This window comes from Rousettus aegyptiacus, unplaced genomic scaffold (assembly GCF_014176215.1).
Source record: "Rousettus aegyptiacus isolate mRouAeg1 unplaced genomic scaffold, mRouAeg1.p scaffold_m13_p_6, whole genome shotgun sequence".
Lineage (NCBI taxonomy): Eukaryota > Metazoa > Chordata > Mammalia > Chiroptera > Pteropodidae > Rousettus > Rousettus aegyptiacus.
The window spans coordinates 60,101,273-60,120,494 of record NW_023416309.1 but is presented as its reverse complement, the minus strand read 5'-3'; the positions used below and the strand labels follow the sequence as shown (position 1 = coordinate 60,120,494).

The window sequence follows — 19,222 nt, the reverse complement described above, 5'->3', positions numbered from 1 at the left end:
CCCCGCGGCCCCATGGGCGTGCGCCGTCTCCATGCACCCAAGCTCTTTGCCAACTCAGTGGCTTCCCCTGCGCTTCCGGCAGAGAACCCACGCTCTTTTCCTAGGCCGAGCCCCTGAGACCCGGGCTGCCCGCTTCCCCTGCAAGGATCAGTGGTCCGGGTCCCCGCCTGCGGGCGCTGACCAGTTTTTTGTTGTTGTTGTTGTTTACTGTTTATTACCCAGCCCCTCCCGCCGAGCTGGGGCCACATTCACATTCACATGGCTCTCCCAGAGCAAGCCTGGCACCTGGCAGATGTCCGACAATAAACGTGGAATGAATAAAGGTCTCTGCCAAATACCGCGCTCTCCCTTCCCCGCGACGCTGTTTGCGACGAAACGCGCTGCATTCCCCGTTTGCAGGACGTTTTCACCGAGACCAGGAGATGGCATGCGCGAACCTCTCCCCTGCGCTCCTTCCCTGCGGTCCGCCCCCGGACCATCCCTGGAAAAGCGTTACCCAGCACGACACTGGGGGCCGCGGGAAGAGGGGAGCGGGGTGGCAGCCCGGGTAGCGGCCGGAGCGTGCGCGGGCGGCGGGGCGCGCAGAGATGGCACGCCGCGAAGACAAGGAAGTTAACGAGCCTTAATACGGGGTCCCGCACGTTGGTGGGCAGGCACCCCGAGCTGGGACGTCCAAGACGGTGCGGGGCGTCAGGGGCGCAGACCCGAGAGCCTGAGTGCAGGCGGGACAGCGCTTCCGGGGAGCGCACCCGGACGCCTGCGGCCAGGGGAGCGTGAAAAGGGGCCGCCGTCGCCCTGCACTCTTGGCGCCCCCAACTCACCCTGGTCTCTCCCAAACCCAACTGCGGCGCCCCATCCTGCACCCCTGGCTCCCTGGAGAGCTGCGCACGCTGCGGGCCGTGGGGATGGCAGTCCCGCCCGCGGCCCAAGCACTCGGCTGCAGCCAGGGAGGGCGCACCCAGCCGCACAGGCCGGCCTGGGGTGGCTGGGGCGCCGGGCAGGGAATTGGGGTCTCTGTTTCCTTAGCGGTAAAAAAGGGCTGGGGTACCCCCTGCCCCAGCGTGCCAGCGGCCGAAGCGCGGCTCCTGGAGCCAGGGTCGCTAGGACCCCCGGGGAGGGCAGCGCGCCCCTGTCGTGCGCCTGGGAACTCGCCCCTCCTCCTGTGCCCCAGAGAACCGTCCAGCGCCGCGGAAGGCAGAGGAGGGGTCCGCAGCGTGGAGCCGTCCCCCTTCGGCCCGCTATTCCCACCTCCTCTGGCCCCGCCCCAGTCCAGAGCTCGCGCTTTGGCCACACGTGCCACTGCCTCCCGCGAGCCAGGGAGGCCCAAGCCCTGCGGGGAGGGTCCTCCCTGCCGCCGGCTCTAGGGTCGCACACACTCTGTTGTTTTCTCCGAGAAAGTGGGGCACGCGCGAGGTCAGGGCGGGTCTCAGGCCGGTCGCGCCCGGCGCGCTGGATGTCTGGGGCCTGGTCCCGTGGGGCAGCCCCGGCTGAGGAAGCGAGGAGGGAAGCCGCCGGGCGCGGGGCCGCACCGCACACCGAGCCTGGGCCGGCCTGGTGCGCGCCCTGCAAGGCAGGGGCGGACACCCCACTCAGGCCCCGACCGCGGCCGGTGGCTTTCCGCGCCTCTGTCCCGTGCAGGGTCCCACGGCGCCAAGCCCCGCCGCCGACCGCACAAAACGAAAACAGCCCCCCGAGGGTCGCGGTGTGAGCAACGCCGGGGCTCCACACAGAGCCGCGAGTGGCGCCTTCGTATCTGCCACCGAAACCCTGGAGGCCGGGCGTGAAACGGGACAGTCGTTCCGGACGGAAGGCGCGAGGCCGGAGAGGGATCGGCCTGGTGCACACCGGCCCCCGCCCATCCTGGCCACGAAACGGCTGCGCATCGCGCGTTGGGGTCAGGGCTCCAAACGGGCTGTGAGTCATAGTAATATCCGCCGCCGATTAATTACTGCATGACACCACCCAAAAGGGCCAGGGCGACACAGCGCAGCGCCCACGCCCAGCCGCGTCCCATTCGAACCCCACGGCGCGTCCCGGAGGCCGCCGCGGGCCCCGCCTGCCCCACCCAGGCGGCGCGTCTGCCTGCGGCGCGCGCCCGCGTGGGCACCCGGGCCGTAGCCCCGCGCCGCGCGCTTCTGGGCTCTGAGCCTGCGAGGGTCTCGGTTCTCCCCGCCGGGGCTGCACTCAAGGGGGGCCCTGGAGGACGTCGAGGGGCCCGAGTGGAAGCTCGGGGCTCAGGTTACCTTCCCGGAACCGAGCTGCGACTTCGCGACTGGGAAACGCCAGGCAGGGCACCCCCCGGCCATCCCTGCGCTCTGACCAGGCAGAGGCCAGTCCTGCCGGCCGCGAAGGGACAGGAAACGCCCTGGCAGCGCACACGGGACGGCGGCCTCGCCTAGGCCCCGGGACAGTCTTAGCCACCACAGCAGTTGTTTGTCGGGGAGAGCGGGGCAGACGCGCGAGGCCCAACTCCGACCCCTCGGCCCCGGGACTCGCGTCTGACTTCCTCCGCCCGTCTGCATCCCTGAGAACATCCCCGAAATCGTCTGCGGTCCCCGTCCCACCTGAGCCGGAGGTGGCTGGGGAGCCGCGGGGCGGGGCGCTGGCCGTTCACCCCGACGGCGCCGGCGCCGGCTGGGTCCCCAAGCCCGCCTGCCCGGGGCGCGCCACCGAATGGGGCGTACGGAGCGTGCCGAATGTATTCTCAAATCTGCATTCTTTCGGCGATAAAATATGCTCTCGTATTTTTTCCTGATTTCCCACTAAAACCTTTGCCTAACTAAACTCCCATCCAACGGGATTTATTTCGTCCCGGGGGAGATAAATCGGGCAAATTTACAGCCCGGAAGGCACCTGCCGCGCTAATGGGCCCTTCATGGAGTGCGCGGCCGGCGGGGGCGCGCGGCGGGCGGGGTGCTGGCCAATGGCCGGGCCGCGGGCGCCGGCAGCCAATCAGCGCGCGCGCCGTGCCGGGGCCCCGCGGTTATCAGCGCGTCCGGCCCGCGCGGCGCCGCTCCGACCGGCCCCGGAGCCGCCGCCCGCGCCCGCCGTTCCCCGCCGCCGCCCGGCCTGGCCCGGCCCGGCCCGAGCCGCCCCGCGCGCGCCCGCCCACCGGGGCCGTCGGCGCCCACCCGCGCCCAGCCGCAGCGGCGCCCGCCCGGGCCGCGCACGAACTTCCCGGGCCGGATGGGCGCCCGGGCCGGCGGCGGAGGCGCCCATGGACGCTAACCGCCCCGGCGCGTTCGTGCTGAGCAGCGCGCCGCTGGCCGCGCTGCACAACATGGCCGAGATGAAGACGTCGCTGTTCCCGTACGCGCTGCAGGGCCCGGCCGGCTTCAAGGCGCCCGCGCTGGGCGGCCTGGGCGCGCAGCTGCCGCTCGGCACGCCGCACGGCATCAGCGACATCCTGGGGCGGCCCGTGGGCGCGGCGGGCGGCGGCCTCCTGGGCGGCCTGCCCCGTCTCAACGGGCTCGCCTCGTCCGCCGGGGTCTACTTCGGGCCCGCGGCCGCCGTGGCGCGCGGCTACCCCAAGCCGCTGGCCGAGCTGCCCGGGCGCCCGCCCATCTTCTGGCCCGGCGTGGTGCAGGGCTCGCCCTGGAGGGACCCGCGCCTGGCCGGCCAGGGTGAGTGGCGCGCGCGGGGGAGGCGCGGGGCGGGGCTGCGGGGCCGCGGGCCGCGCTCACCCGCGCCCCTCTGCAGCCCAGGCCGGCGGGGTCCTGGACAAGGACGGCAAGAAGAAGCACTCGCGGCCCACCTTCTCCGGCCAGCAGATCTTCGCGCTGGAGAAGACCTTCGAGCAGACCAAGTACCTGGCGGGCCCGGAGCGCGCGCGCCTCGCCTACTCGCTGGGCATGACCGAGAGCCAAGTCAAGGTGAGCCGCGGGGCCGCAGCGCCCGGCACGGCGCGCCCCGCATCCTGCGAACCGTCCGCGAGCTGCCCGGGCCGGGCAGGCCGCGCGGCGCCCTGCGGCCGGGGGCGCGGGCCGAGCGGCCGGCCGCGGGGGGTGGGGGGCGCCGCCTGACGTCACCCTCCGCCCCAGGTCTGGTTCCAGAACCGCCGGACCAAGTGGCGCAAGCGGCACGCGGCCGAGATGGCGTCGGCCAAGAAGAAGCAGGACTCGGACGCCGAGAAGCTGAAGGTGGGCGGCTCGGACGCGGAGGACGACGACGAGTACAACCGGCCCCTGGACCCCAACTCGGACGACGAGAAGATCACGCGGCTGCTCAAGAAGCACAAGCCCTCGAACTTGGCGCTGGTCAGCCCGTGCGGCGGCGGCGCGGGCGACGCGCTGTGAGGCCGGCGGCCGGGGCGCCCGCGGACGTGCGCATATATTTTTACAGAATAAGTTATGAAGCGGCCCGGGCGGCGTCACTTTGTATCACCAATAAATTATTTAACACGTCCCGTCGGAGCCGCGGCTCCCGGCTGCACCGCGTGGTTCTTCCCCTCGGATCCCGGGCGCGGCGCCCTCCCGTCCGCCCTCCGGCCCGCTCCGTCCCCGGCGGGGCCGGCCCGAGGCGCGCGCGGCGGGTGCGGCGGAACCCGGCCCGGGGCCCCGCGCCGCAGTGCAGAGCGCGCCGGGGGCAGCGAAGGCCGCAGGGAGCCGGGACGCGCCGGGCGCCGGCAGGTGAGACGCGGGGCAGGTGGGGCCCCCTTCCCGGGGCCGCGGGCTCAGGCGGCGGGAGCGGGGGGCGGATTTAAACGCATTTGGGGGCCGGAAGGGCGGGCGCGCCGCAGCCCCGCTCCCTCCCGCGCCGGGCGGCGTCCGGAAACGCGCTCTCAGCATGGGCGCTCCACGCGGGTTTTCAGGTCCGGGCGGACGCTCCCAGGCTCTTCGCTCGCCACTTTAGAGTTGTTGCATCAGTAGAAAGCGCTATTCAGCAAATGGGGCGAAGAGAAACCCAAACGTCGTGCGGGTGGGGCAGCCGCCGCCCCCACCGCCCGCGTGACCGGCGGTGCGCTGACCGCGGCCGGAACCGCCGCCGCGCGGGTCCCCTCGCTGCCCGAGCCCCAAGGGCTGGCGCGCGGCCACCACCCCAGTCGTGGCCCCGTTAAGGAGCCCATGGTCTGAGCCAGACGCGTCATCTTAATGGGCAGAAGTGTGGTCTTAATTTTGAAAATTAAGTATAAACGATAACTACCACCGTAAGAGTGCCCTTGGGTGGTGGTTTTGAAAACGTTGAAAGTAAAAAGCTCAAGTTTTGGGTTTCATTCTTAATTTTTTTGCCATACGGCTGTACCATCCATTAAAAACAAAACCACCCAGGCATTTCGTTGGAACCACTGCCTGGTGCTCTCTTTAAGGGGGCAATATGAAAGTTTATTTTATTTCTGAGATAACTATTCTCTCAGCTCAAGTTAAGAGCAAAGGACTGTCCAGTTTTAAAGTGCCGTGGGGAGCAGCGGGCGCACACGGCTCCGTTCACGATGCTGCGGGGTGAGCCCCTTCCCCACCGCAGTGAAAACCCCAACCATTATTTTTCTGCTCTTAAGTAATGGCTTAGTTTTGTGAGAGAAGCAAAGCTCAGAGTCCCTCAGGAGCCGGATCTGGAGCAGCCCACACAGGGGCTCAGTCCCGTCACTTAGCATTTCAAAGGGGCTGGGGCGCCGGAAGGGGGAAAAACAAAGCCGACCAGAACTGTTTTCACCACGATCAATTTTATTGCTCAGGAACCGGAGCGGCCATCTCGCAGGCCTCTGCCGTGCCCACCCGCTGAAGGCCCGGAGGCCGTCGCCAGAGGCCCCCGAGGGAGCAGCGCTGACCCGGACGGTGCTGTGTGGAGCAGGCGCGGAGAGCCGACGCCCAGTCCCCGCTCGGGCAGTGATTCGCCAGACGCGGGCGTCTAGCTGCCGAAGGCCCTCCTCCCAGCCCAGGCGTCCTGTAGTGTTCTGAAGCAAGTCAATAAAACGCACGCTGTGCCCCGTCCACAGGCTCCGCCGCGGCCTCGTCGTGCTGTGCTTAGTGCTAGGAAGGCTGGCGGCAGGGCCCTGGCGCGGCGTCTGCAGCTGAGCAGCCGGGGCCGTGCGCGGCTCTGCTTCTCGGTGTCTTCCCGTACGGCCCGTGCTAAAAGCAGTTTCTAGTGGAAGCAGACTAGGCTATGTTTACTTCTCCCATGATATTATTGTTTACGTAGAATACTTGGCACCATAGAACAGTAACAAAAGACAGACAAAACGGTTTACAAAATTCTTAAAAGGTACACCCAAGCTAGCTATAAACGCCACACGCAGCTCTGCGTCACACAGCAGGCAGAGGGTGAGCTGGGCGGCCGTCGGGGTCCCGGGCCCGCAGCGCACGGCCAGCCCAGCCGCTCGCCCCGCAGGCCGCGTGTGACGTGCACGGAGCGAGCGAGACTCCGACATGCCTGCCGACGTGACGCTCTCGAGCGTTCGTACTGGAAAGTAGATTTAGCGTAAGTTTTGGTAAGATTTATAAATTATTTTAAAAAGTATATATTTATATATATATATATATAGATATAAAAATGGAAAGCGGTTGCAGTGTGATTCAAACGCCAGGTCACATGGCGGGAGAGCGGGGGCCATGGGGGGTGGGGGGGGGTCTGACGGGCGCCCCCTCTGGGTCGGCACGGGGGGCGCCCCCTCTGGGTCGGCACGGGGGCCGCCCCGCCCGGCACACCGCCAGCGGGCAGAGGGACCTGGACACCTGTGGGGGGCTCGTCCACGCCGACGCCGGAAAACCGTGAATCTAAAATACAGAGTCTCTTTGCTGTCTATTAGAGTTTTGGCAACAGGATGTGACTTATTAAAAAAAAAAAACTGCGACGCGACGTGCGCACTTGTGTCACATGGACAGACGAGAGGTGAGGTATGTGAGGCGCCCCCGGCCGGCCGGGGCTGCAGCGTGGCGAGGGGCCCGGCCGCAGCGCGTGGCCGGGGTGGGCGCGGCCGTCCGCGCCGCAGCTACGGGCGGGGCTCCCGCGGGGTCCTCTCTTGGCGCTGGCATCGCCGCCCTGCGGGGGGGGGGGGGGGGTCAGCAGTTCATGACAGGGCCACACACACCGGGGAAGCTCAGAGAAGGCGAACTCGGGGGGAGGAGTCATATTTACCACCACGTCACTGCGCGACACAACACTTGGGCGCGTGTGCGTGAGCTTTACCTGCCCCGGGCGCCACGCGGAAGGCCAGGAACACGGGCTGCGGGGGGAAAGGGCGCGTCAGAGCCCGGGCGGCGCGCGGGCGACCCCCACCCCGGGGCCGGCGGCCAGCGAGGGACGGGCGTGTGCCCCGGGGCCACTGAGCCCGCCGAGCGCGGTGTGAGCCAGGTGGGCGGCCGCAGGCGAAGTGCCTCAGCCACGTCGAAACGACCGCGCAAGCGGAGTCGCTGAGGGCCGAGTGGGCCCCAACAACAGGGGGGTGGAGGCCGGCCCGGCCTGCACCTGGGGTCACGGCGGGGACCTGTGTCTTAGGGCCGCGCGCCCGGTGTGCCGGCCCGTCCGACTTGCCGGCGGGACGGCGTGGACGTCTTTACCGTGGCCGAGGGGGCGCGATCGACCTGCTGGCGCCCTCAGGCCTGCAGGTTCAGCCCGAGCACCCGCCGCCGCCCAGGCTGCTGGGCGTGAGGGGGCAGGCACGGCGGAGTGCACGCTGCCCCCGCCCCCCTTTCTACCCGTGTACCTTCCCGCGTTGCGTTAAAACTAGACAAAGACAGACAGCTCGGCCACGTCACCTTGTGGTCTCCCATGCAGACGTTGGGCCCGATGTGGTCGTAGGTGACGACCTTCTCCTCGCTCTCCGACTGGGAAAAGCAAACAGAGGGCGCAGCATGAGAGGCAGGGACGGTGGGTTTCCTCGGGGAGTGGAGAGGGGGCCGTCCCCGCGAGGGCCGCCCAACGGCCACCCTGCCCACCTCCCACGCCACTGGCCCCTAGAGGGTGTGGCCAGCCGGTGGACAGATGGTCCCAGCAGTCCGGCCAGCACCTGGGCGCCTCGGCTCTTCCGGCCACCCGGGCTGCAGCCTCCGGAAGGCTGGCAGTGGGGGAGTCAGGGTGCTGGCCCCTCAAGCTCTCCTCTGGCAGGCACCCCAGCTCGCCCTGTACCAGCTGCTCGCCCAGGCCGCAGAGTCCCATCGCCCAGAGCTCAGTGAGAACAGACGCCCCCGAGCCCTGCACCCCACCCGCGCCTCGTGCGCGCCTGCCGCCGGGCGGGGCCCTCGCTCCCCTGCGATGGCGACGGCCCGCTCCCGGGGCGCTCAGCTGCGGCCGGGCCAGAGCGTCTGAGGCTGTGAAGCTGAAGCTCCGTTATCTGTGGTGCGGGCGGGAGCCTGGGGTCAGAGGTGCCGTCTGGCGCGGGCGCCTGCCCCGCGCATGCGCACCGCCCACCCTCGCACCGCACGCGGCGGCTGGGGACGTGGGCACATCCGTCAAGCGCGCGGTAATTCACGAAGGCAGCGTAAAATTGCGGGTTTCCGGCTGCGTGATCTCGAGACGGATAAGCCAGCGGCCGCGGGCGAGCACGGCTCACTGAGCGCCCGACCCCGTCTCCGTCCCTGTCCCCGTCGTCACCGTGCCCGCTGGCTTCGGCGTTTCCGGGCGGGGAAACGGCGCGTGGCGTGATGGACGGTGCTGGCGGCTGCCCGCGTCCCACAGGGGAGGGACGCGCAGCCCGGCTCTGCCCCCGCCCGGCCGGGGGCACCGTGCCTCGGTCCCCACACAGCCTGGGGCGCTGCCTTGCGCCTGAGCCCCGGGCCGTGCAGCGTGGCGCGGCCCCGTCCGAGGCAGTGGGGTTGTCTTGGAAACGCACGTTTCGGGGTCTTGGACGTTTTCCTGGTGGGTGACGCCTGTCTCCGTCCTGGACCCTGAGGTCCCCAGAGGTGCCTGTTCTGTTGGCAGCTGGGCTCAGCTTGCCTCACAGGCTCCGAGCTGGCAGGCGTGGGCAGGAGCAGGCCCTGCCCGCAGGCCGGAGGGGGCCGTCCAAGCTCTCAGCTGGCCGCCGGCAGGGGAACCTCCTGCAGACCCAGGGGCCCTGCTTGGGGCCCCTCCATTCCAGGGCGGGCAGGCGTCTTCCCCAGGGCTCAGAGATGAGCAGCAAGGGCCAGAACCCCTCGGAAAAGGCTGGCGGGGTCTCTCGGTCAGGGGCGCCAGGGGCCTGCTGAGCAGGGCGCGTGGGGGGCAGGGCGCGGTGTGTCCACGGGGCAGCAGTGGCGGCTCTGCCCTCTGCCGGGGACCCCTCGAGCCCCAGTGGGAGGGGGCCCAGGGTCTGGCCCAGGGGCACAGACGGGGCCCCCTGCAGGGAGTGACTGGGGCGCAGCCGCTGAGTCCGGGGGTGGCGGGGGTGGGGCCACTTCCTGCCACTGCTGTCACGTGACACCTAGAGGCCCGTCTGCGCTGAGCGCCGAGCGTCAGGCCCCGACGAGTCGATGCACTTATTCTATTTTTTCATGATTATATTGATTCGTTTGACAAAACCAATTCAGATATTTTTTTGAAAACACTCCTTTTGTGTTACAAGGTGGGAACTGAAAATCCCAGGAAAATTGAGCCGCCCCGGGAAAGCGGAGGACCCCCCGCGCCCCGGGCGGCGGCCTCCGGAATGCCGCTCACGCGCTCTCAGCGGCCGGGCGTGGGCCTGGCCGGCTGCGGCCCGAGTGACCGCTCGCACCCGCGTGGCGCTTGCTTCCCAGGGCGCGGCTGGCCTGCGGTCTGCGCACCTGGTGGCCGTCTGTGCACGGTTTAAATTCAGAAAGGCGTGGGGCGCTCACAGGGTCCCCGACGCCCGGCTCCACCCGCAGCCCCCTCAGCCTGAGCCCGGGACCCGACGCAATGCGGGGCCCAAGGCGAGGCGGGAGCACCCTGCGGTCGACAGACACGGGTCCCCCGGGGCCGGCGGCTCCCCCGCTCGGCACAGCCGACCCCGGGCGGCCCAGCACTTACCCTCAGAACCAGCTCCTTGGCGGACGGGGACATGAGCACACGGTCACACCACGCCGGGCACCGCGTGCTCATGTACTGCTGGCCCTGGCTGGCGTCCTCGCTGTACGGGTAGCTGAGGACGAGACACAGGCGGTCAGTGCCGGCCGCTCCGGCCCCACCCTGGCCCCCGCTGGGGACGGCCGGGGCCACCCAAGGAGAGGCTACGTGTACAGAAGTTTCCGGGATATAAAATCCAGCCCACGACTCCTTTAAAGAGACGGGATTATCTAGCGAACTCTGGTTTTAGCGTTGGACATGGTCTGAAGTACAGAGAAAACTGTCCCCAGCACCCTGCGGCCACCGTTCAAGGCCCCTCACGTCTCCCCCTGCCAGCAGCCCCCGCCTGTGTCGGGGTCCTGGCTCCAGGCTCTGCACGGGCCGGTGGGCTCAGCCTGCACCTAACACCACGGGCCACACTCCCAGGGGACGTGTCGGTGGGGGCTGCGTGGAGGTCCTGGCAAACGAAACTATCTGGGGCGCCGGGCCCTGGGGGGAGCCTCAGCGGACCTGTGGGTCCCCACCGTGTGCTGAGTCTGGGGGGACCCCGCACAGCCTTCGACAGTCATTTCCCCCAAAAAAGGCCCGACGCATCCCCACGGGCCCCCCGGCGTGCGGTGGACGGTGCCTCCCTCTACGCCCCTTCCCGCGACCGGCTCCTTGGGCTGTTCTGTCGGGGGCCCAGCACCTCCCGTCTCCCTGCTCTGTGGCCCCGAAACCTGTGTCACCCTGTGCCTGACCCGCCGGACCTATGGTCAGGACTCGCCCCTGGCGCTTCCGCCAGATGCTGCAGTTCTGGCTCCAGAGGGTCCCCGGCTTCCCCCGCCCGCCAGAGGGTCCCCGGCTTCCCCCGCCCGCCAGAGGGTCCCCGGCTTCCCCCAGAACCATGCCAGTGACCCCGACGCCACACAGAGAATTTCTGCTTTGCTTGAAGGAAAACCCAAGGCAGTGAGTGAGGTGACGACCGGAACACACGCCGTCCCCACGGGCACCAGCCATCGAGACGGTGAGAACCCGGCGCTCACAGGTTCTCGGCACGAGGCGGCCGTGCCCTGCCCGCTGCCGGACACTCAGGTGGGCACCTCGCTGGGGCTTCTCCGCTTCCCGTGGCTGTGGCTGTGAAGCAAAGGCCCTCGCCCGCGGGGACCAAGTCTGCCTGGCGGGCTCCCGCGGGGGGACCCACAGGTTTTCCCGTCAACAAAGGACAACGTGCTGGGTCACTCTGGGGCAACACCCCCTGGCCAGGCAAAGGTCGGCTCTGAGCCGACGCCAGCGGGTCTCTGCAGGTTGTGCAGGAGTGGGCGGGTCTTTGCTATGAAGAGGCCAAAGGCAACGCGACCAGGACGCCGGCCCCGCCCCCCGCACTGGCTGCCCGCCACTCGCCAGCACCGCCCTGCGGCCCAACCGACTCAGGTGCTTCCTGCCGGCCCCAGGGCCCCAAGCGGCTCCCCTGTGCTTCGAGTGGCTTCAGATGAGGGTCGTGCAGGCAGCCATGTGCGGCCCCACGGGAGTTGGGGTGGCTCGGCTCGGGTGGGGGGGAGCAGGACTGACCCCGCGTCTGACAGCGCCTCCGCCGGCCGCACCCAGACTGCCTCCTCCCAGAGCGCCCAGGGCCGAGGCTCGGTGCCACCCCTGGGCTCGGCACAGGGAAGCCACCGCTAAGCCCCTCCGGGGAGCTGCGTGTGCTGGGCGAGTCTCCACTGCGCCACGGGCTGGGGCCCGAGCGGTCGTCACCGTCACCACGGGGCCAGTGGCTCCGGTGATGAGGAGCAGAAAGTCTGGTGGTGACCCCCCCAGGGCCAGGCCCGGAGCCTGGGGGCCCGTCCTTCGGGGTGCGTCAGGGGCGGGCTCCCTGGGCTGACTCGATGGCCGTGGCGCCCGCGGGGCAGGCTCATCTGAAGGCAGGGTGGGGATGCGGGCTGGGGGCCCTGTGATAACGCTAACAATCGCCCCCCGTGCTCCCCGCCGCCCCGCCCCGCCCCCGGCTCCGACCTCCGGGCGTGGGCAGCGGCCCCTTTGCTGTGGCTGAGGGGCTGGGAAGGCTGGTGGTGTCACGGGCCCGCTGTGCTGGCCCGGCCAGCGAGGCGGGCGCGGGGGATGCGTGGCGGGGTGGGGCGCGGGCCTCCCTGGACCGGCCCCCGGGCACGGGTCCAGGGCTGCTGAAGGGTGTGGACAGAGGAGGGCACGCCTCCCCGCCCCCAGGACACAGCCCTGTCCTCTCCTGGCGAGGCGGCACCTGTGCCCGAATCGGAGCCCCCACAGTGACACAGGACGCGGCGCCCGGGGCTCGCTCGCCCGGCAGCCTCAAACCGTCGTCTTCAAAGTCACTAGTTGGGACCAAAATTCTCAGAAAAAAGACATAAAACTAAAACCAAAGGAGAAGGGCTGGCCAAGGACGGTGGCGATGCTGAGACCGTGAAGCCCAGCGGGGGCGGCAGTGGGGGCCCCGGGGCAGACGCTGCCGCCCGCTGTCCCCACGGCGGGTCCCTGACGGGGCACAGGGACCAGGCGGACGGGAAAGCTGGCGGCTCAGTGTGGACACCCAGACCTTCCCCCTCTCCACCCGATCGTCTCGGAAAACTTCAGACAGGATTTCCAAAGTAAAGGGAAAATGTCTGCAAACTAAACCGACAGGCCCAGTGGACCCCGCCAGCCACCGCCCCTGCTCCTGGGCGCCAGCAGCCCCGACAGCTCTGCATGAGGGGCCGAGAGTCAGAGGGCTGGGGCCAGGACGCTCCCTGCCTTAAGAGCACCGTCACCTGGCAAAGTCTCTCTCACCACGTCACGTGGGACATTCACAGATCCTATGACGACGGTGGGGACACCCCTGGGGACCATCCTACCACGTGAACCAATGAAAAGCCCATGGAGGCTCACGCTGGGCAGCTCTGTCCAAAGCCCGCGTTGCTGGCGGCCTCCCTAGGTGGCCTGGGAGGGGCAGGCGGCCGCCAGGGCAACAGCCAGGGGCTGAGGCTCCTCGCACCTGGGCAGGGTTTTAGGGGCCGAGTCAGCCGCCAGCCCCGGGTGGCCTGAGCTCCCTTTGCTGGTCACCCGGGGGCCACCAGCCAGGGACCAAACGGCCACGCCGTGACGGCTGGCCCGTCCTGGCGCACTGGACGGCAGTGCTGCGGGTGCGCGGGCAGGCTTCCCCGCTGCCCCGTGTCGATGGCGGGCTTGCGCCTTGTTCCCCGGCACTGACCACGAGGCCCTGTGGGCTCTGGCCGGGTCCTGCCTGCACCTTCTGTGCCTGGCCTGGGTGACTGTCCAGCGTGCACGATGCCAGCAGGGTGCACGGGGGTCACCTGGCCCGTGGAGGCTCCTTGGCCGGCTCGGTGACGCCGAGGACAACGTCTGTGAGTGTCCAGCAGGGACAGAGGGGACCTCGCTCCAGCGCCACAGAAAGGGAAGCCTGACAAACCCCCAGCGACCCCTCAGAGCCCCCGCGCACCAGGCCGTGCACCCGGCTCACGTTTCACTGTGTGCGTGAGGGCAGCGGGCAGTGAGGGACACGGGCCCGTCACGCTGGTCCGGCATGGCTGGCTCGCTCTCTCGTGGGCATCCAGACCTGGGCCTGTGCACTGGCCCCGCGGCCCAAGGGCTGAGGGACCCACAGTCCCTGCCTCTCTGGCCCCCGAAATCCCGCCGTTGGTCTGGGCGCTGACCCTGAGCTCAGGACTGGACCCGAGAGGCATGGGTCCACGAGGGCAGGTCGGCCCTTCCAGCACGCACACATCCAGCTGCTGAAACATGGCTGGGGAACGGAGGGGCCCCCACAGAGCCTGAGGCCACGGGGCCCGAGCACGGTCCAGGCATGGGGTGGACCCACTGCCACAGGCGTGTGGCGCTATACGAGCCACGGGGTCTCCAGCGGGACCAGCCCACTTCCACCGAGGGAGCTGAGCAGGGCGCTGGGGAGGAGCTGCGGGACGGGGTGCTTTGTCCCCAGAACACCCGGCCTCCTCGGTGCCTGCGCCTGCCCCCCACCCCCCAAGCTCGGCGGAGGGAGCGAGCATGCTGCTGTGGACTCCGAGATCCTACGAGCATCTGAGGAAGATACAGCGAGAGCCCACGTGTCTGAGGAAGGCACTAAGGGGAACAGAACCAAACCCACCCAGACCCTCTGCTGCGGCAGGCCCCGCAGTCCCAGAGAGACCCGGGCGCAGAGCCGCCTCTGCGGGCCCGGCTCGCGAATCTGGGGGCGGCACTGCCGTGCCGGCCACAGTGAGGGGACAGTTCCCTGCTCGTCCAGCACGCAGCGCTTCTTACCTGGGAGGAAACGAGATGTCCAGTTCGTAGAGTCTGTCCTTAAAGACGTTCAGTTCTTTGTCAAATTCTAGAAGCTGAAGAAGAGAAATAGGAACATGATGTCATTGGTCTGCCTCTCGGGCCCCGAGGTCCCTGGGGCCCAGTGACTCCTGGGAACGTGCCCTGCACCTCGCTGCCCCCCGGGGAGCTGCCCAGTCCAGTCCCAGAGCACCTGGGAGCCTCGCCCGAGGCGGCCGGGGCGCTGGGCCCGCGCTGCTGACCGGCCGCACGGCCACTGTGCTCCGCTGGGGCCTGCGGGTCAGCACTCAGAAGGGGGGTGTCGCTCAGCGGTGCCGTCACCCTGAGGTGGGGACCCGCAGCGGGGACGTCGCCTCTGTTGTGTCCTGAGAGCAGGCAGTGCCGACCCCGCGCAGGAGGCCCCGCGGCCCGCAGCCCGTGGTGCCCGGGAGGGGAGGTGGCACCCCAGCATTGGACGGGCATCTGGACGGGCTGTCCGCACACATACCCTCGGACGATCATTAATCAGGCCCCCTCACAGCTGGGTGGGCATGGCGGCGGGCGGGGGCCCCTCCGAAGCCACACCGTGTCCTCTCTGCTCCCTGCACCTCCTCTGTCACCCCCGAAGCGAGCAGCCGGCAGGCGGCGCCCCGTGCCCTGCTGCTCTGGGCCAGCAGCCATGGGTGGGTCCCCGGAGGCGCTGGCGTCCGGGCATGGGAAGGGTGGACCAAAGCTCCCGGGGCTTCCGCAGGCAGTTGCCCATTCTGATCTTGCACACCCCGAGACCCCAGTCATGGGGAGCCTCACACCCCAGGCCCAGGACCGAGGGCTGGAGGCCTGGACCCTGTGGGAGCCACTCAAGGGCCACCAGCTAGGGAGAAATGTGGGCAGGAAACTCGCTGGTCAGGGGCACAGGGTGGGGGAGAGGCGCTGGGCCGCAAGGCTCTGAGCACCAAGCCCTCGCATGGGGACACTCTGGCTCCACTGCCGGAGGGCTCTGGAAGGTTCCGGCGGGCCCCTTGGAGGGCTGGGTGGAGGGGAAGCCGCCGAGGGGAGGTACACGCGGGGCCTGCACAGTCCCGCACTCACACGTGTATGTTTACGACTGTGTGTTCACACACGTGTGCGCACACGCTGCAGGCATGCGCTGCAAGCTCCCACCCTATCCCGCCTTCCCCGATCGGGCACAGCCGAGCAGGCGTGACGTGGCTCCCCACCCGTCAGTCAGCGGAAGGGCTGGTGGCCTGACGTGAGGGCCACCCATGAGGGCCCCCGGCCGTTCAGCCAGGCTGCAGACACAGCCCCGGACCCTGCAGTAGGACCCCACAGGCGCCCAGGATGGTTAGGCGGAAAGACTTGTGTTCACCCTCCGGAGTTGGCGAAATCTCTAATTTCTCCCCAGTTTAACTCAGACTCTCGGAGAAAAAAGGCAACGTGCTCGGGCGGCCCGTGCACCCTGCCCGTCCGGTGCCTGCGGCACGTCCCTGCCCTGCCCCGCCACGTGCGCCCACGGGGCCCGTGCCCACAGGTTTGCCGACTTGCCCGTGAGGCGGCACGGAGCTGCTCCGACATGCACGTGCACCCCGATTCCACGCGCGCTCACGACGCCCCGGGCGTGTGTCGTGTGCGGGGCGCTGTGCTGGACACACTGGCCAAGGCCGTGGGCAGCGCAGGCTGCTCTTTGCCCTCTAGGACCTCCCAGCTGGGGGGCTGGAGGTTAATCGCACGTCTGCGCACAGAGGCAAACCCGCGTGGTGACCGCGGCCCGGGGCCTGACCTGTCCCTGCCGTCTGGCTCCGGCGGGTCAGCGGGACCCCCCTGTGGGAACCTGTCCACACCGCATGGTCCACAAACGGACGAGGGAGGAAGCACCGCGGCCCGCGCCTGACGCAGGGCGAGATGTTTCTCATTAGGAATTATGTTGCATTTCTGTTGAAATGATAATTTGTATCTCTTCGAGATTTTTCAGGAACATGATAACCAATGTCTCATGTATCTAAACATTCTTCCTGATTACAAAGCGGAGTGCAGCGCAGCGTGTGCAGACAGTGATGAAGTGCCCGGAGCCGTCCCAGCTGCACGCATTCCAGGCCGCCGCGGAGACTCCGCGCTGATAAAGAAAAAGGGCCCGGAAAATCGATGCGCCTTGCGCTGCAGCAGCTGCTAAACACACAGAAAACATCTCCATCCGACGGGCTGAGCTCCGCGGAAACTCCCAGGCCGGCCGGGACAGCCAAGGAGAATTTAATCTCTCCAAATCCTCGCCAGGGCACTCCATCCTGCCGCCTGACAGCCACACTTATAATTAATTATACAATTTCGATGGGAATATCGACTAAACAAAGCTATAAATCATAGAAAAAGTCAATAGGCATGGACACGTTCAATCATGTCCCGGCCAATGATTACTACTCTTAAAACACAATAATTATTTTCAGAAGCCAGCTCGAATTAAATTTCTGTCAGGCGGGTACAAGCCCGGTGGTTGATGGAGGGTGCCATGGTCTGGGGGCCGCGTCTGGGCGGGCACAGCCGTCCTGCGGGTGGTGGCTTGTTCCGGTGGCCGTGGTGACGCGTGTGTCACCCTGACGGCGGGGTGGTCTCAGCCCCCTCATCGTGACCCGGGTGGGCCAGACGACCCGCGTCCTGTGTGTGACGGACGTGCAGGCTGACCCCGCGACGTGCCGCAGGGCCTGTGGTGGGGTGCAGGGTGAGCCTACGGGGTCCCGGGGCGGCCGCCACCGCACGCGCCGCCACGGGGTGTGCACGGCAGGGCGGCCCGCAGCGCCCTCTGCCCCCGGGACTCCCGCAGCACCACGGGGGCGCGCGGGACTCTGCTCGCCGCTTGGTCCCCGCCTCTTCCCCCCGAGCATCAAATTCTGTTCTCCCGAACACGCAAACCAACCCTCCTCAGTCTCAGAGAAAAGCAATTTCGTAAGCGAACGAGTGCAGAAATGAGGGCTGTTCCGCCCGACAGTAACGCTGCTCGGTACTTCTCATGGCCGCCACGCGCCCTGTCTGAACGCTGACTTTGGGCCCACGCACGGCCTCGTGGGCCTCGCCGGCCTCGCCCCCCGCCTGAGAACAGGGGCCGCCTCGGCCACCGGACGCACCGCCGCCTCAAGCCCGCCTCCCCCTCAGCCGGTGGAGCCTCCTTGCCACCAGTCTCCTTGCTCTTTCTAGAATGTTCTGGCCCCTCGGCCACCCCAGCTCACCCACCACGTCCACTGTCCTGTCCTCCTCCTAGGGTGCCTCTGCTTCTCCTCCCCTGTGGCCTTGCAGCCCCCGGCTGTGAGGGGTGACATGTGCGCCCCTGTGCCAGCTTCTCCAAGCTCAGATGGCTGCCCAAGGACAGGATGCCCCTGCGGCCCAGCCTCTCGCATCCTGTGCCTGAACCTGCCCTGGGCATCATCCTCTGCCCTGGTGCCCAGGCCCTGCTGGGCGTGAGCGCTGCGGGGTCGTGGGCAGGTGCTGGGGAGCGGGTGGGGCTCAGGGTGTTTGCCGGGCTGGGGAGGGGGGCGGGGCCCCCATCTCATCCTCGGCCAACGGGCAGAGTGGGCAGGTGACGAGTCCTTGGCTGGGCTCTAGGCTGGGGGCGGACTGAGGGGCAGGGGACGGGGACCCTGGGCCTGGGAGCTGCCTGGTGTGGCAGGCGAGGGAGGCTTGGCCCCAGAGCCAGCGGCAGCTCGACTCCCGGCAGTGATGGCGTTGGCGGGGCGCGTGGCCGGAACTCACCGCGGCGCTGCCATCGCGGAACACCTCCTGGTCGGAGTAGTCGAAGAGCTTCTTCTCCAGCTGCAGCATGACCTGCGGGTGACAGGGCCGTGGGCGCGGGGCGGGGCAGGCACCGGCCGCTCACGTGTGGGGCGTGTCCCGCTCGCCCCGCCCCCTGCCCTGGGTCCCGCCCCGGCGCCCCGTGTCCCGCCCCCTGCCCTGGGCCCCGCCCCGCGCTCTGTGCCCCGCCCCTACCCTGGGCCCCGCCCCGCGCTCTGTGCCCCGCCCCCTGCCCTGGGCCCCGCCCCCTGCCCTGGGCCCCGCCCCGGAGCCCCGTGCCCCGCCCCCTGCCCTGGACCCCGCCCCGGCGCTCTGTGCCCCGCCCCTACCCTGGGCCCCGCCCTGGCACTCTGTGCCCCGCCCCCTGCCCTGGGCCCCGCCCCGCGCTCTGTGCCCCGCCCCCTGCCCTGGGCCCCGCCCCGGCGCTCCGTGCCCCGCCCCTGGCGTGCTCACCCTCCGGTCGTTGTCCGACTCGCGGAAGACGAGCTTCACGACCTCGTTGGTGTCGGCGGCTCGGACCGTCTGCATCGTGGCCTTGGTGCAGAGCGTCTGGGGACGGCGGGAGGGACTCAGTGCCGAGTTCCCGCTGGCGCCTCCCTCACCCGTCTGCAGTCCCCGCTGAGGGCCCCCGGCGGCCCACATCCGGGCTCATGGGCCTCAAGCTGACCCGCGGGGCCCAAAGGCAGGCGCCTCCCGGGCGAGCGTCCTGGGCAAGGGCCCCGTCCGCTCGGGCCGCCCAGCGCTGGCTGGGCTCTGGCCCAGGGGGTTGAGGAGCCTCTGCTGAGAACAGCTGAGTGCGGGAGGGAGGGTCAGCAAAGTCACAACACACCTCATGCTGTCCCCACGCCACAGACAGGCTGGGGGTGGCCCAGGGCACATAGAAGGGGACAAAGGGCTGGGGCAGCCTGAGGGGCCGAGAGGCCACACTGGGCTCCGGGCACCAGCCACCTGTGGGAAGGGGCAGGCTGGGGGACAGGGAAGAGGGTGCTCCGTTCCCCTCTGAGGGACACGCAGCGCATCTGTGGTGCCGGGCTGTCTCGGGGTTCACAAGATCAGGCCACCACAGACTGTCTAAAAATCAAGTTAAATGCAGGCTGGTTTAGACAATCCTCTGGTCTTGGCCCAGTGAGGGGTGGGGTGGGGTGGGGGGGTGCAGGCCACACTGGGCCACCAGCCCTTCCCCCAGGGACGGCGAGGCTGACATCACGATGTGGCGGGGGCCGTCACACGCTCTGGCTCCCCGTGCTGATGGATG

The 19,222-nt window shown here is 68.8% G+C and overlaps 2 protein-coding genes across 3 annotated transcripts in view; one reads left to right on the top strand and one right to left on the bottom strand.

Annotated features, from left to right (window-relative positions):
* The first annotated feature begins 3,185 nt into the window (after nt 1-3,185).
* Nucleotides 3,186-4,382, top strand: NKX6-2 (NK6 homeobox 2). Its single transcript, XM_016157520.2, has 3 exons — nt 3,186-3,623; nt 3,700-3,872; nt 4,041-4,382. Exons 1-3 carry the CDS (start codon nt 3,218-3,220, stop codon nt 4,293-4,295), a joined length of 834 nt encoding a protein of 277 aa, XP_016013006.2. The 5' UTR covers nt 3,186-3,217; the 3' UTR covers nt 4,296-4,382.
* Nucleotides 4,383-5,640: 1,258 nt separating this feature from the next.
* Nucleotides 5,641-19,222, bottom strand: part of INPP5A (inositol polyphosphate-5-phosphatase A) — a 100,203-nt gene continuing 86,621 nt past the window's right edge. The window contains exons 10-16 of one of the 2 annotated variants that reach the window (XM_036222838.1): nt 18,421-18,516; nt 17,929-18,000; nt 14,197-14,270; nt 9,895-10,006; nt 7,692-7,760; nt 7,123-7,159; nt 5,641-6,975 (exon numbers count right to left, since the gene is read on the bottom strand). In XM_036222838.1, coding sequence (XP_036078731.1) covers nt 6,926-6,975; nt 7,123-7,159; nt 7,692-7,760; nt 9,895-10,006; nt 14,197-14,270; nt 17,929-18,000; nt 18,421-18,516 — 510 coding nt within the window. In that variant the 3' untranslated portion in view covers nt 5,641-6,925. Of the gene's footprint in view, nt 6,976-7,071; nt 7,160-7,691; nt 7,761-9,894; nt 10,007-14,196; nt 14,271-17,928; nt 18,001-18,420; nt 18,517-19,222 lie in introns of both variants that reach the window. The other variant, XM_016157550.2, reaches the window with a different exon arrangement.